At 40.2% G+C, this 17,454-nt stretch overlaps 1 protein-coding gene across 6 annotated transcripts in view; it reads right to left on the bottom strand.

The window, feature by feature from the left end:
* The window catches only part of METAP1D (methionyl aminopeptidase type 1D, mitochondrial), an 87,611-nt gene extending 71,328 nt beyond the window's left edge, over positions 1-16,283 (bottom strand). For 5 of the 6 annotated variants that reach the window (XM_027865694.1, XM_027865695.1, XM_027865692.1 and 2 more), the window contains exon 1: positions 16,228-16,283. Coding sequence is in view for 1 of the 6 variants with exons in the window: in XM_027865693.1 (XP_027721494.1) it covers positions 16,228-16,267 (40 nt within the window). In the remaining 5 variants the exon portion in view is untranslated. The remainder of the gene's footprint in view (positions 1-16,227) is intronic. The other variant, XM_027865693.1, reaches the window with a different exon arrangement.
* Between the last annotated feature and the right edge of the window lie 1,171 nt (positions 16,284-17,454).

A 17,454-nucleotide genomic window follows, 5' to 3' on the forward strand; every position in this document is an offset into this window, starting at 1 on the left:
TTTATTTTCATTCCCTCAAATTCACCTTATACCCAGACCCTCTGTCTATGTATATTCCTTGTAGCTGTACTATTAGTGATACAATTTTTAAGAATTACAAGTATCATCTTCCTATGTAGGAAAGTAAATAGTTTAGCTCTATTGAATATCTTCGGGTTTTTTTCCCTTTTTTACCTGTTTATGTTTCTCTGGGGTCTTGATATTGGAGGTCAAATTTTTGATTTAGTTCTGGTCTTCTCCTTACAAAAGCTTAAAATCTCTAACAAACTAAAGATTCTTTTTGTTTTCTTGGTTCTTGCTTCAATGTCACAATATATGGGGGGGGGGGGGGGGAGAGAGGAAAGTACTGTGCTAACTTGACCCAACAGAAATTGTGCTTCTCAGGGTAGCTAGGTGGCGCAGTGGATAGAGCACCGGCCCTGAAGTCAGGAGGACCTGAGTTCAAATCCGACCTCAGACCAAACTCTTGACACTTACTAGCTGTGTGACCCTGGGCAAGTCACTTAACCCCCATTCCCTAAAAAAAAAAAAAAAAGAAAGAAAAAGAAATTGTGTTTCTCTAACCTCAACTCTTGTTGCTTTGGGGCAATTTCCCCCCTATCTTTTGTTGATTCCTTAGCACTGAAAGGTTGTCCTTAATCTTTTCTACTTTAAATTCCCAAGCGTTTTATTCCTCTTTTTTATTGCAAACTTAACAACTGTTAACAAATACAAACAATTGGTATTTTCCTACAATTCTGGGGTTCTACTTCATACCCATCAAGTTAAAAAAAAAGAGAGAGGAAAATAGCAATTGTTGGAGGAATGTGGGAGGAAAAGCAAGCTAATAAACTGCTAGTAGAACTATGAATTGATTCAACCATTCTGGAAAACAATTTGAAACTAACTATATCCTCCCTCCAATTCCAAAAAAAATAACCTTACTACTAAACTGTACATAATCTTTGATTCAGTGATGATACCATTTCTAGGCAATACCCCAAAAAAGGTCAATATTAGAGGGAAATTACCCATATGCACAAGAATATTTATAGGGATACTCTTTGTTGTAGCAACTGCTTCTTGGAAAAAAAAGTTACCCATCAAGTGGGGAGTGGCTGAACAAAGTGTGGTATGTGAATGTAATAGAATATTGTGCTGTAAGAAATTATGAATATGACAGATTGAGAGAAATGTGGGAAGGCTTGTATGAACTGATGCAGAGAGATGAACTGAACAGAAACAACAATTGATGCGATAATCACAATGATGTGAGGAAAAACAACCCTGAAAGACCTTAGCATTCAGTTCAAATATCAGCTCTTGCTATCTGTGTGACCATGGAAAGTTACATCATATCTTTGGGCCTCAGTTTCCTCAAATGTAAAATGAGGGCTCTGAACCAAAGGATACAGTGAGATAGAAAGATAGCTCAGAACTTCTCTGGGTGTCAGTTTCCTCATCTATAAAATGAGGGGCTTAGATTAGATGACCTCTAAGCTCCTTTCCAGTTCTAAATCTATGATTTCCTTTCCTTTCCAGTTCTAAATCTATTATAGTGACCTGCTTTGAAAAGACTGAAGAAAGTATTCTATGAATATACAAAAATCAAGTTTGCATTTTGCTTTTGTACAAGAAATAAGAGTACTGCTAAGAAAGCATTAAGTAGGACAACACCAGGGCAGATCACATTCATACAGAGCCACCTGACATTTTCTGAAGCATGCTAGTCTCAGTCACATTTCCGCTTCCCACATAGCTTCCCTCTCCTATAAACATTCACACATTCCCTCGTCCTCTGTTTCATACACTCACTCACATAACCCCTCACTCAGATCCCTCTTATATCCTTACCTTCTCTTGAACCTGTTTCCAACTCATACGCCTTACCCACATACTTTTACCCTCTCCCACATATCCTCTCAGTTCCTCAACCTCTCAAATAGACAATAGGTCCCAGTGCTGACCTGCTTCCACTTTGGTAAACTGTGTGTATGAAGAAGGTACCAATCTGATGCCACCACCACATTAGGGATCTGAGATACAATTGGAATGGGGAGAGGGGCTGCTGCGTTCAGAGTAACAGCAGCCAGGGAGCAAGATCAATCTCATGAATAGAAGATGGGGAAGCCTGGGGGAAAAGAGGCCTGGAAATGGTGTTCAGTTGCTGGTTGGATAGCACTGAGCTAGCCAATCAATTAAGAAGGATGCAAGATCTGCAAATGACCTACAATTTTTTCAAATTAATCTAAGCTTACATATTATTTGGGGATGTGTGCTTTTGGGGGATGAAAAATCATTTTTACTGATTATATCCATGGCAGGAGTCACATAAAATCTGAGGAAAAATCAGATGAAAAAGTACTAAAATTCCTACTGAATATTAATTTTCTTACCTGATGCAGAGAGATGACGCTAATAAACCAGGACAAGCTAGGAATTTATTAAGCATTTAGTAACTTAGTATACTCTTCTCTGTAAGAATTTTGCCTGGAGAAGAATCTTGGATCAAGGTCAAGCAAGCTTAATTTACACGCAGGAAGTCATTAGCATTTAAATTTAAACAACGCCAATCTTATTAAATCTTCCATGGCTCCCCACTGCCTATAGAAATTCATAATATTCTAACGATCAAGGAGGAAAAAGGTGCTAGAAAACATATCTGACACAAAGTAGCTATTTTTAAAGTACATAGAATTTCTAAATAAATTTAATTACTGTTAAAAAGATAATCAACATGCTAGCTTCTACAGAGTGGTTATAAGCCTCTGAAAAAAATCTCCTTGGCAGCTGTGATTTTCCATAAAAATTCATTAGTTCTATTCCCTCACTCCATTCTACCGATATGGATGGTGTCACTGGAAAGCCACTGACATGAAGGCATTCAACATCTGGGTTTTTTGATTAAGGTAATTGATAATCTTCAACAAGCTCACAACTGGCAATCACATCAATAGCTGTCTGTTTGTCCCATCCCCCATTTAGCCATCATATAAAAATCTCATTACCTCCTACCAGAGAACATCACCTACCTCCCTCACATCACAATACCACCATACTCATTCTCCCTGCTGTGTCCCTCACTTACCTTTCTGATTGCAGAATTCTAGCACTCAGCAATGCACTGAGCTGCTCCTACTCATAAAGCAGTAAAGTGGGGGTGAAGTAAAAGCAGGAACAGGGACAACAATCTTTGGAATTGATATTAATCAATTCCATAGAGCAGCCAGTTTTCAAGCAGTCAATTGAGGGAGCCATGTGGGTGTTCTTTCCATTCCTGTACTACTTTTATCTGATGTTAGAGGGATAGTTAGTGACATCCCAAACTCGAAACAATCATAACACTGAACAGGAAACAGAGCTAGGATATGAAACACAGACACACAGAGTAAGAGGACCTCAAGGCACCTTGAATGTAGTTGTCCTTAGATACTATTTGTAATTAACTAGTAAATTTTCTCTTATTCTGCTAGCCATTTAATTTAATGGCAGCTTAACATTTTAAAAATCATACCGTTATTACAATTTTCTCAACACTGAAAATAGCTGAAGCTCTACAGGGAAAAAAATTCTAGAAAAACTCTCCTCTTCTGACTTCAACAAAAGTACCCTCTTCCTCTCTAAAATTAATCTCTACACGAGCTTTGTAACCAATATCTTTCCACTACCTCCTCGACTTTGCTCCCTCAATTATGACTTCTTTCTCCAGCATTCTCATTCTATTTCTCACCCTTGGCTCCTTCCCTTCATCTTTAAACACAAACAGGCATCCTTATCTCAAATAAAGTTTCACATGACTCTGCTACCCACATCCTATCTCTCTTCTTTTCACAGTCAAACTTCTTGATCAAATAGTCTATACCAGTGATTCCACTATATAGTTCAGGGTCTCTGGGGTCTCCAAAACTTTTTCAGAGGGTCCACTAGGATTAAAACTGTTGTCATAATAATACTAGCATTTGTACATTTCTAATGTGTTAAATATCAATAGACAGAATCTACATAAGCAAAAGTTCTTTAGGGGATCCTCAATAATTTTAAGAGTGCAAAGGAGTTCTAAAACTAAAAAGGATGCGCAACACTGATCTACACCCTCTAACTCCATTTTATCACTATGTCCTCCATTGTAATCTGGCTGCCACTTCTAAGATTCAACTGAAATTATTCTCTTGAAAGTCACCAATCATTTTCTAATGGGCAGATCCAGTGACCTTTTCCAGTTCTCATTCTCCTTTACCTCTCTGAAGTATTTAACATGATGCTGACCATTCCTTTCCTTGAGACTTTTCTCCCCTGGATGCCATGATGCTTCCTCATCCCAAATTCTCCTACTTTTCCTACTTCTTTTTCTTTTGTCTACTTCACTGGCTCTTCCTCCTTCCCTCTAAATGTGAGTGTCAATCTGTTGTTCCTGTTTATAGTTGAGCTCAAACACAAGTCCCACTTGAAGTATCAGGTCTGTGTAATTGTAATTAGCAATCCTGGTCCCAGAGAAGAGATGAGGAAGCCTGTCCCCTTTCAGCATGGGTTACTGATATGAAATGGTGCATACACTGTTATCAGATGAGTCCCTGTGTCAAGTGGTTTTGCTTAACTGTTTTCTTTGTTACAAGCAATAACTTATTTGGGGAGAGGGGTGAGGAACTCATCTGAAATCACTATGATTTTTAAAACAAAAGGCAACAATAAACCCCATTGGAGAGGAGGGAACCCAACCTATCACGTCCTTGTAAATAATTCTCAAACTGAAAACTCCACATCTGCAACAATGATTTATCCCTCAAACTTCATCAGTCCTACATCTCCAAGTGTCTAACGGACATTTCCACTCTCAAATGCTGCATGACTTCTACTTACGAAGAGCAGTGTGGGGGGAGGGAGGACAGCAGAAAGCACACAACACTAAATAAGGAAAGGAGCAAGGAAACTTGGGCTCATATCTCAGTTCTAAACTAATTAATTGTGTGACTATGGAGAAGTTCCTTCAGCTGCAGGAGCTACAATTTCTTCACCTGTAAAATGGAGATAATACTCGCACTACCTACACTCACAGAGCTGTTGTGAAAAACATACTGTGTAAATCAAGTGAGATTTAAAAAAATTACACTGACTTTGAGATGAAGAACATTTTTTACTTAAATAATGAAAACTGAATTCACGATCACATTCTTCCCCAGACATCTCTTCTTTCTGACTCCCTCTTTTCTACTAATAGTGCCATCATTTCCCCAGGCACCTGGGCTCAAAGACTCAAGAGTCAACTTTGACTCTTTCTTCTCTTCCTCTTAATCATAACCAGTTACTAAATTCTGTCTTCTTACTTCAAAATGTTTCACACATCTTTTCTGTCCTTTTCATTTTTCCACTGGTACAAGGCTTTATCATTTCACCCTTGAACTATTTCAATAGCCTTATCATTGGTGTCTCTGATTCCCATCTCTGATTCTCCAATCAATTAATCCAGCATACTTGTTCATAGTTTCTGTCCATTCTGAAACAGAAAAGTTGCATGGCTGCTTTTTCTTACAAATTCAGGATAGGCAGTCTAAGCATAACATCATGGGATCCTCAATCAGTTTTCTCTAGCTTTCCTTATTCCCTCCCCCAAATAAAAAAGAAAACACACACACACACACACACTTACACCAAAGCATTAGGACATGCTTTTAGAAGTTATGCTCCACCCAACTTTGTAAGCCATTATTACATCTGCTTATTGGTGGATATCCATACACAGTCTCAAACCATTCCCTTCAGAAAGACTGGGTGAGTTCCTGGCCCAAGAATGATACATACTTTCCTCTTAGTTACAGCATTAAGATTGACTGAAGTTATAGTCCTGGTCCCTGGATCAGTAAAGTCTTCTGAAGTCCCAAACTAACTGGGTAAATTTTCTGGGGTTTTCTAATTCTTCTTTTGTTCGGTGCAAATAATTAAGAGCTGCTGGTGTGACAATTATTGAAGTACTCTTTTTTTGTTCGGGGATCATAAATAGGTATCACATATTCAATTACATTAAAGATCACAGATCAGTGAAGCAGTGCTATGTCATTTGTTTCTTTGGTTAAAGTAGCTGCCCCAAGCACTGGCCCTGGATTCTGGAGGACCCGAGTTCAAATCCAGCCTCAGACACATAACACTTACTAGCTGTGTGACCCTGGGCAAGTCACTTAACCCCACTGCCTAGCCCAAAATTAAATAAATAAATAAATAAATAAAGTAGCTGTCCCCCTTCTTTTCCGCTGAGAACAAGAAGGGGTAGAATCCACATGGCACCATTCATTCTCTGATTCTCTACTGTGCTTTATTGTGTTCCCAGACTGACCCTGGCATCTGGTGGCAACTGACGTTAGACAAGATAAATAAACATTTTTGTACATTTCTCAAGTGAAGAGACTATGAAGGTCTTAATGTTATTTGGTTATGTGACACTTAAAGCACAGCAAAAAAATAATTTTTTAACTAAAGTTTATTTACTAAAAATGTAAGGCAAAATATCTTGCATGGGACACCTAAGCTAAATTTCAATCTTCTTCTTTCTTTTCACTCTTTCTTCTCTTCTCTTTCTCATGTATTTCTAAAGTAAATAATTTCTTCCATTTCTCCTTTTCACTAGGACAATCCTTTTCCAGTTCACATTCAGTTGCAAGATTCCAAGTCCAAGCTCTGGAATCAGGGGTCAGGACTTGAAAGTCACATGACAATTGTCATGATTAGGTTCATTATATTGATCTTTTTTAGTATTCTCACTAAAAATTAGGCATTGCTTATTTTCTGAAAATAATCAACATACTCTCTAAAAATCATCATTTTATTTTAGGTGACAAATACTACCCAAATAGATAGGTACAAACTATGTTCCAAGTACAAGGTCTGGAAATCCCACTGCATTGAGAATTGAGTGTCTTTCTGTAATGCTGATGCCTATTAGTGTTAGCCTCAAATTGCTAAAAGCTCTGAAGGACATTCATTCCTTTCTCACCCTACAATCTTCCACTCCAGCATTAAGTACCAATAAGAATTTCCTAAATTCATCTCAGAAAATGCCACTTCTATCTCCAACCATTTCACTCCCATCACTCATCCTCACATAACTTCCCTCTCTCTAATCTTTCCACATTCTTTTAGCAAATAAAGGATAAGGAATAGAACACACAAAATAAAACTACCCAAGAAACATACTACATAAGAAAAAACAGCCTTAAGTGTAGAACAAGTCAGTCCTCAAAGGGAAGGTCTGCTTTAGATTTGCCCTTTTTCAACCCTTGTTGCCTTCTCTACCCTTGAAGATATTGTTAAATGTTAAATCATCAGAAAAATTAGCATCCCAGGATGCTCCAGTCTATCTACCACTCAGCTATCAAAATCATCTTCCTTAAGTACAGACCTGATCATGTCACCTCTCTAGTCAATAAATTCCAGTGGTTTTCTATCGCCTTCAGGATCAAATATAAAATCCTCTGTTTGTCACTCAAAGCCCAGAGTCCAGTCTTTTTATACCTTCTACCCCCACCCCCACCCCCCATGCTGTTCCTCAAACAAGACACTCTATCTCCCGATTCCCTGCATTTTCTCTAGCTGTCCCCCATGCTGGAAATACTCTCTCCCCTCACCTCCACCTACTGGCAGCCCTTCAAGTCCAAGCTAAAATCCTACATTCTACAGGAAGCCTTTCCCAACCCCCCTTAATTTTAGTGCCTTCCCTCTATTTATTATTTCAAATTTATCTTGCATACAGCTTGTCTGTACAGAACTGCTTGCATGTTGTCTCCTCCACTAGACTGTGAGTTCCTTCAGATCAATCTTTTGCCTTTCTTTGTATTCCCAAAGACCTACCATAGTGACTGACACACAGTAGATGCTTAATAAATGTTTACTGACTGACTGATTAGAAGCATCTTAAATTCAACATGTCTAAAAAGGGAATTTATCTTCCCCAACATCCCCCTCCCAAACCCACTCTTCTTCTGAACTTCCTTATTACTGTTCAGGTCAGGACACCACCATCCTACAGCAACTCAGATTCATAGTCTTGGTGTCACCCTTGATTCCTCACTCTTGCTAACCCCAAATATCTAATCAGTTGCCAAATCTTGTTTCTACCTCCACAACATCTCTTGGACACAATCACTTCCCTCCAGTTACACGGCCTCCACCCTAATTAAGACTGTCATCACCTCTCATTAGGACTATTGAAATAGCCTTCTAATTGGTCTCCCTCCCTCAAGACTCTTCCCAATCTAATCCACCCTCCACATAACTGCTAAAGTGATTTTCCTAAATGGCAGGTATGATTATGTTACCCTCCCCCACTCAAAGAACTCTAGAGTTTCCATATTACCTTTAGGATAAAATATAACCTTCTCTGCTTGGGCACATAGTCCTTATACCCTGGCCCCTTTGTACTGGCTGCCCCCAAGCCTAGAATGCTCTTCTTCTTCACCTCTAATTCCTTAGGATCCCTGGGTTCCTTCAAGACTCAGCTCAAATACCACCTAGTGTGGGAAACCTTTCCTGCTCCCCCCAGGTCCTAGTGAGATCCCTTCCAAGGGAATTGGATTTTCATAGGTCTTGTATATTCTTACATATTTATTTGCATTACAATCTGTCTTCCCATTACATTCTTTTTTAAAAATTTATTTTATTTTTTATTTACGGAATAAAACATGCATTTCCATAATAAAGTACAGTAAAAAAGATGATTGCACATGAAACTGAAAATCTACTATGTATAACTTGCTATTCCTTTTAATTATACAATACTTATCATGTAAATTTCTTTTTTCTTTTTTTTTCCCTTCTCCCATCTCCTCCCAGATGACCACCATTAGACACAAATAGGTATTATGTATGTAAAATTATGCTACACATATTTCTATTTATCAGTTCTTTCTCTAGATACAGATAGATAGTGCCTTTCTTCGTCCATCCTTTATAGTTAATTTGGGTATTTAAAATAGTCAAAATAACTTACTCACTCAAAGTCGTTCTTAAAACAATATTGCTGTTGCTGTACACAATGTTCTCCTGGTTCTGCTCATTTCACTCTTCATTATTTTGTGTAAGTCTTTCCACGTTTATCTAAGATCATTGAGTTCATCATTTCTTTTAGCACAGCAATATGCCATCACAATCATATACTACAACTTGTTCAGCCATTACCCAGTTGATGGCTATCCCTGCAATTTCTAGTTCTTTGCCACCACAAAGAGAGCTGCTATAAACGTTTTAGAACATATAAGTTCTTTTCTTCTTCCCTAATAATCTTTGGAAATAGACCTAGTAGTGATATTACATTACATTCTTAAGCTCCTTGAGGGCAGGGACAGTTTTATGTTTGTCCTATCACCAACTCTTAGCACAGGGCCTGGTACACAAAACAACCAGCTTAAGAAATGCCTGTTGATTGATTGATTGGCTGACTAGCACTAGTCTCGTGGGTTAACTTATTACAGAGGGCACAGAGGTGTATGAGTTGGTTTCAGGGACATGATTTAACTCAAAGTACATCTGAATTTGTATAAGCACAGATCATGTCAGATCAGGGTTCTCCTCAATAAATGACAAAGATTATGCTACATTCTTATTACCTGTCTTTCAACAGAAGTATACATAACATATATATGACACCTTATTAAAACTAGCCTCATACTATCAGGCAATTAGAATCAACCCTAGTGGAATAGAACACCAGCACAAATTATCCAAAACAACAGATAACTCTGGAAGCATCATGGTTATTAGAAAGACTGCTGGATTTGAAGTGAGAAGATCTGGGCCTGAATTCTGGCTTAGGTACTTACTAGCTATGTGACCCTGAAAAAGTCTTTAATGAGCCTGCTTCCCATCAACAAATTGGGGATAATGATACCTACAATACCTACCTTTCAGGCTTCCTGCGAGGAAAGCATTCTGGAAATCTTAAAGTGTTAACATAAATGTGAATTTTTATTATTATTTTATCTGACACAGTACTATATAATTATACAGTTTTGCAGAAGATCTGCTTTCCTGACTATGCCTCGGTTAGCTTAAAGTTAAAGTTAGTTTGACTTCACTGAGGACACACTGACAGGCAGAGGAAAGAATTGTCAAATAGCATGCTGCTGGGCAAGGCGAAGACAGGCTACAAGTCTGCCAGAGATAATGCACAAACTAGATTACTGAGAGTTCATGGGATCATAGATCTATCCTAGATCAGAGGCCATCTAGCCATACCCCTTCATCTTACAGATGAGGAAATGTGGATGCAGGAAGATTAGCTAACTTACCCAAGGTCCCAAGGGCATTACTGGTAGGATTTGAACCCAAGGACCCTGACTCCACAGTAAGTTCTTCCCAACACTCCACTCCCCCACTCTGACTTCTTCCCATTAATATATCTTCTCTTCACCTCAGTGAAAGAGAATTCATTATTCTATATACTCCAGATCAATTAATTCCTAACAATGTTATCAGAGCAATTCAATTCAATAAGAATTTAGTCAACGTCTGTAATGTACTGGACACTGGGAGATACAAAGACAAAACTGAGATGGACTTTGCCCTCAAGGAGCTTACATTCTGCTAGCATCATGGGGAGTCACAAACCTTACCTTGATTCCTAAGCAGTCATCTGCTTTCCTGAGACTGTCTAGACAACCCCCATGTGTCATAATCAGAGCTTTCAAAAATTTAAAATAACTGTCCCCTGCAAAGAGAAGTCAGTGTTTCTCTTATTACTTTAATGCTTTCCTACAAATGGGGCCAAGGAGAGTTAGACATGACTGAAACTACTCAATAACAACAACCAAACAACTAGAACTATATGGGAAGTTAAGTGGTATAGGGGATAGAGTACTAGGCCTGGAGTCACTGAGTTCAAATTCGACCTCAGACACTTACTAGCTGTGTCATCCTGGGCAAGTCACTTACCCTTGTTTGCCTCAGTTCCCTCATCTGTGAAATGAGCTGGAGAAGGAAATGGCAAACCACTCCAATATCTTTGCTAAGAAAACCCCAAATGGGGTCACAAAGAATTGGACATGACTGAAATGACTTAACAACAACCAGAGCTATGCCACAAAACTCCCTGGACCCTCTTCATCCCCAATTCAGTTTAGTGCTTAAATTTCATCCCTTCCCTAAAATCCCTTATATCATGTTTTCCCTTATATCATGCTAAACCATACTATAAAAATACTAGTTATTATTATTATTCCCCTAGCCTTATAAGAGGTGCCTATATCTTATTTGTCCTTACATCCAGTTTTTATTTCATTCAGTCAGCAATTTCTATTTCCTTCTGCTTCCTTTCTATTTTTATTTTTACAAGTTAAAAGCTGGAGAAGACTTTTGAGTCCTCCTTTTACAGATGAGAAAACTGAGGCCTATGAGAGTAGATTGATTTGTCTATAGTCACATAACTAATAAGCAGCAGAAAAAGAATTTGAACCCAAGTCCTTTGACTCCCCGACCCACTGCTTTTCCCACTGTTCTATGCTGCATTCTAACACTAAGTTTCTGGTCTGGGTCCTGCTTGGACTATAACTTAACATCTTATGTTTGTAAAGTATAATTTGCATATACTTTGTATATACCTTATATTTGTAAAGTATGTAATACTTTGAAGTATTGAAAATATTTTTAAATTTAAGATTTAACTTGATTTTCACAGCAACCCTATAAAATAGCTATATTAGGAATAATTAGTTACTTGACAGATGAGGAAACAGAGAACTGGTTTTCTCATAGTAATACAGTGGATCTGAAAAAAAGAACTCAGGCCTCTTCACTCCTGGTCCAGGACTGTCTGGTCCAGACTGGTCTCACTCATGGTCATCTTTAAGTCAGCCTTCATTTCTCTTGTTCATCTCCCTTCCAACCAATTTAGAAGAACATCTAAAATAACAACAATAACTAACTTTATATAGCACTTTAAAGTTTAAAAAAAAACCACTTTCTTTATAATAACCCTGAGATGTAGTTAGTGCAAATCATATTGTACTCATTTTATGGAACTGGAACCTGAGTTCTTGAAGGATTAAGTGACTTAACTGTGGTGGTAATCATCAATTAATAAATCTATCAACAAACAAGAAGTTATTAAACACATATTATGTGCCAGGCAATGGGGACAAAAAGACAAATGTGAAAGTCTCTGCTCCTAAGAAGTTTACAATCTAGCTGAAGATGGCAACATGCAGATATTTTGGAGTTGTCTGTCAGTCATGTCTGACTCTTTGTGATCCCATTTGGAGTTTTCTTGGCAAAGATACTGGAGTGGTTTGCCATTTCCTTTTCCAACTCATTTTACAGGAGGCAAAGTGTTAAGTGACTTGCCCAGGGTCACACAGCTAGTAAGAGTCTGAGACCAGATGTGAACTCAGGAAGATGAGTCTTCCTGACTCCAGTCCTGGCACCACTTATCTGCCCTATGTACAAAGTAGATAAACCAGATACAAGATAACTGGGGGAAGTAATTAAGGAATTAGTACCTGGGCACTTTGGAGAATGAAAAGGATCATGTAGAAAGTGGCATTTGAGGGGCAGCTAGGTGGCACAGTGGATAGCGCACAGGCCCTGAAATCAGGAGGACCTGAGTTCAAATCTGGCCTCAGACCCAACACTTGACACTTACTAGCTGTGTGACTCTGGGCAAGTCACTTAACCCCAATTGCCTAAAAAATAAAAAATAAAAATAAATTTTAAAAAAATTTAAAAATTAAAAAAAAAGAAAGTGCATTTGAGTTAAGTTGTGAATGAAAGGAAGGATTATAAGAGGCAAAAGTCAGAGGGTAATGCATTACAGGTATTCAGGACTTACAAGGGGAGAGAAAATGTCGCATATGAGAAGCAAAAAGGCCAATCTGGCTAGACTGTAGTGTATATGAAGAAGAGTAGTATAATATGACTGGAAAGGTAAGAAGAGGCCAAGTAAGGAGGAGCTTTAAAAGCCAAACAGAGGAGGTTTACATTTGATCCTGGAACTGAAGTTTAGTGAATGGAGGAATGACAAGTTCAAAACTCTGCTTTAGGAAAAATCACTTTGGCAGGTAGGTGGAAGATGGATCAGAGTGAAGAGAGGTTTGAAGCAGGGAGATCAATTGGAGGCCATTGCAAGAATGTAGCAGATCAGTGATGAGGACCTGAACTATGGCTGTGACCATGTGGGTAAAGAGCATAGGACAGAGAACCCAGATTAAAATCTAGCTCTCCTAACTTTAAATACTTTCCACTATCAACCTCTCACATTCTTTTTCCTAATTCCTCTGCTGCTACACCCTCCAGACCCCTGGGGACTGCTTTGTGATCTGCTACATTAGTCTAAAGGGCAGCTAAGTGGTACAGTGGATAGAGCCCTGGGTCTAGAGTCAGGAAGACCTGAGTTCAAATCGGCCTCAGACACTTACGAGCTGTGTGACCTTGGGCAAGCCACTTAACCCTGTATGAACCAGTTCTTCATCTGTAAAATGAACTGGAGAAGGAAATAGCAAACCACTCCAGTATCTTTGCCAAGAAAACCCCAAATTGGGTCACCAAGAGTCAGCCATGACTGAACAAAACAACACAGTGTTAAGAGCCCTAGGCCTTGTCATCAGCCTTACCACTGAAATCTAAGGACCCCTGGGCCTTTCTATCTGCCCTATAGATGGTCCCTCCTACATGTATTGTCTCCTCTGACTAGAACATGAGCTCCCTGAGAGTTAAGAACTGTCTCTGTTTTTTAACTTGTATCCCCAGCACTTGAGAGGCAGCATGGTTTGAGCTGGGCTCAAGGCTAGGAAGTCCTGGTTCCAGGGTTTAAATTCTGCTCCTGACACATTTAATTCCGTAACACTTTTAAAGCCTATAAGCTATAGAGAGGGTGCACTGATAGAAGTTTCTTTATCCAGGTGATCCCTGCACCAATGAAAGCACAGACCCAGGCCTGATCCCCAGCATTTGCCTGGCACAAAAGGCTTGACGCTTTTTCATTCATTTTTTAAAAAACTCCAGTGGCTCCTCACAGACCTCTGCAGCAAATCTATATTCCTTACTCTGAAGTCTGAAGAGGGATCCCTTCAACCAGTTTCCTCCAATTTACCTCTTCATTTGTATATATGCTGGTGCAATATTGCCTGTCTTCTCTGTCCAGTTGTGTCCTGACTTAAAGTACCACATTCCCCATACTTGGAACAACCTTACTTGTCTCCAAAACCTAGGAAGCTAATATAATTCTAACAGATTTCCCTGATTAAGAAGAATAAGGATATATACCTGTAACACCTCACTCCCATGTAAACCTTCTAAAATCCATTTAATAGCATTTAGAGTAGAAAGTTCAACCCCCCTCAATGTATAGACGAGAAAATGAGACACACAAATATATTCAGTAAATGAGAGAGTAAGTACTGGAACCCAAGATCTTTCCATTAAACCACAATGGCTGCTGAATAAATCTCCATAAGTTCTGGAAACCTAGGATAGCCTGATCTTGGTGGGTGACAGGACCAAGATCACAGGAGTAGAAGAGGAGGTCATACAGAGAGCTTAGAATCAGAGCTAGTGGGGACCTTAGAACTCATCTAGGCTATGTCTCTCATTTTACAAATAAAAAAGCCTGGTACCAAGACATAAAGGCACTCACTCAAATTCACAAATCTTGAACTGGACATGCCATAAATATCTTAAACTCAACATGGCCATAACTGAACTTATTATCTCCGTCCCGCCCTCAAACTCTTCCCTCTCCCTAACTTTCTTATCTCCCTACCTTTATATCTCTCCTATATATTCCCTTCTTTCCTCTGACATTGCTACTACTCTTTCCTCTGACATTGCTACTACTCTGATATAGTCCCTCATCATCTCATTCCTGGACTATTTCAGTAGCCTTTTAGTTGGTCTCCGTGCCTCAAGTCTCTTCCCACTCCACTCTATCCTCCACTCAGCTGTCAAATTAATTTTCCTAAAGCATAGATCTGAATATGTCACACACACTTTCTACCATGCCCCCCCCAAGTAAATATACTCTAGTGGTTCTCTATTATCTCCAGGTTCAAATATTAAAAAAAAAATACTGTTTGCCATTTCAAAACCCTTCATAACCTGCCCCTACACCTCTCTTCCCATCTTCTTACATCTTACTCCCTACCATGTACTCTGAAATACAGTGACCCCTGCTACTCCTCTCACATGACACTCTCAACTCTGCATTTGGTCTAGCTGACCCCCTATGCTTGGAATGCTCTCTCTCCTCATTCTCCACCTCCTGCTATTCCCCTTAATTCTAGTGTCATTCTTCTGTTGTTTATTTCCAACTTATCCTATACATATCTTGTTTGTAGACAGTCGTTTGTCTGTTGTCTCCCCAATACACTATAAGCTCCTTGAGAGTAGGGACTAGTTTTTGCCTCTCTTTGTCCCTCAAGAGCTTAGTAGGATTCCTGGCACATAATGGGTAGTAGAGGCAAGATTTGAACCTAGGTCCTCTACTTGGAGTCTAAATCCAGCACTTTTTTTCCACTGTATGGGAAAATCCAGCACTTCTTTCACTCTATAAATTCCTCTTATCTTTGAGGATGTTCATAAAAATGGTTATGAATACTAGTTAAATTACTCTCTGACACCAGCAGCAATCTCTGAAGCGACATTTCCCCAAGTCTTAGCATCTAATTAAGGGGGAAAAACAATAAAGGAAATTTACACTGAATCTGAAGTAGTAACTGCGGGCGGGTTGATAAGGTTTGGGGGAGAGAGGGATATGGAAGAGAGAGAAGGGGGGGAGTTGGGGGAGAGAAAGGAGGAGGGAGAAGGGGAGGGATAGGGGGGAGGGAGAAGAGAGTAGAGAGAAGAGAGGGTGGGAGACAGAAGAGAGAGAGGGAGAGAGAGAGAGACAGAGAGAAAGGGAGAGTGGAGGAGGGAGAGAGACAGACAGAGACAGCGAGACAGAAACAGACAGAGAAAGGGAGAGCGGAGCAGGAAGAGAGAGATAGAGAGAGAAAGGGAAAGTGGAGGAGGGAGACAGAGACTAAGAGAGATAGAGACAGACAGAGAGAGTAAGGCGAGACCTAGCCAGGATGCAGGTGTGTAAACATGTCTATAAGTCTTGGTGAATCTGAGTGTCAACTTGTAACTCGTGCGTGTGCGCTTGCGCGCGCTGGCTAAGGCACCGACGTGTCCGGAGTGCGTGTGTGAGTGTGTATGTGTGAGTGTGAGTGTGGTGTGTGTGTGCGCGCGCGTGAGTCTGTGTGCACATACGCGCTTCAGTCCGTCCCAGGCTCTTACCTCTACTGAGGACCAGGTGGACAACTCTGGGCGCCGCCATCTTAGGGGAGGTCACGTGGTCAGGAGCCCCTTTCCCCCTCCCCCTCCCTCCACTGCCCCGCCGGCTTACTCCGACTCCTTGTCGCGCAACTAATGATTGGGGGAGGGGGTGGGGAGGGACTGTAGTGGAGTCGGGCGGAGAAGCAGCGCGCGTGCGCGCGGAGTGACTGACTGCGGGAGCTCTGGACCTGGAGCACCCCGGGACCTGGAGGAGAAGCCGACCTAGGCAACCCGCAGCGGAACCGGCCGCTGCAGCCTCCTGGGCTGCTCCGCCCGCTCCTCCCACGCCGCCCCCTCCCGCCCCCGCGCTCACTGGCGGGTGAGACGCTGGAAGACTGTCAGGTAAGGGTTGCAGCAATATTTTTGGCATCGCTTTGGTGCATGAAAATGTGAAGCCGGCAAGATTTTGGGAGGAAAAAAAAATACAACAATCAGCCGGTCTTAGAATAAACAGCGACTGTCACTTTTTTTTTTCTTTTGCAAATTATTTTCCACGTTGGAACTTCGGGGTCAAGTCTTTTTCAAAGTCATCATCAGCCGCTGCTCCATTGGTCTGTTTCCCCAGAGCATCCCGATCACCACCTTGCTACCCAGCAAGACAGGGAGGACCCGTGTGGCTAATGAAATTAACTGTCTCTCTCTCCCTCCTCCACTCTCCCTTTCTCTCTCTGTCTCTCTCTCTCTCTCTCCCTGGGTCATTCATGAGCAGGGAATTTTCTCCTTTTTTTCAGTGATAACCTTTGCCATGACGATTTTTGAATCATCAGTTGCCCTCTTAAAAAAAAGCAGGAGAAGAATCAGAAATGAGATGTGGAAAGATCATTGGATTTGGAGTCAGTTTGTTACCTTGGATGAGTTACTTAATCCTTCAGGCTACTAGTTTCCTCATCTGTAGAATGGGTATAATAACAATACTTGCCCTACTCACCTTCCAGGTTACAGTGAGAAAATCAGGTTGCAAAACTTAAAGGAAAACAAACAAAGCAAAAACAACCAATAACCTAAATCGATACATACGTGTGAGGTGTCTCTAAAATAACCTCCAACTTTAAATTCAAAGATTCTAAGAAATAGAGATAGGTTCCAGGTAATTTCACTGCATATAAATAGGGAACAGAGAAAGCCAACTGGTCTCCATCACATTGAGGTCAGAATGCCCTATCCCACCTCAAGAATAGCCTTTGAATA

Source organism: Vombatus ursinus, unplaced genomic scaffold, assembly GCF_900497805.2.
Source record: "Vombatus ursinus unplaced genomic scaffold, bare-nosed wombat genome assembly UNPS02014779.1, whole genome shotgun sequence".
In the NCBI taxonomy this organism is placed as follows: domain Eukaryota; kingdom Metazoa; phylum Chordata; class Mammalia; order Diprotodontia; family Vombatidae; genus Vombatus; species Vombatus ursinus.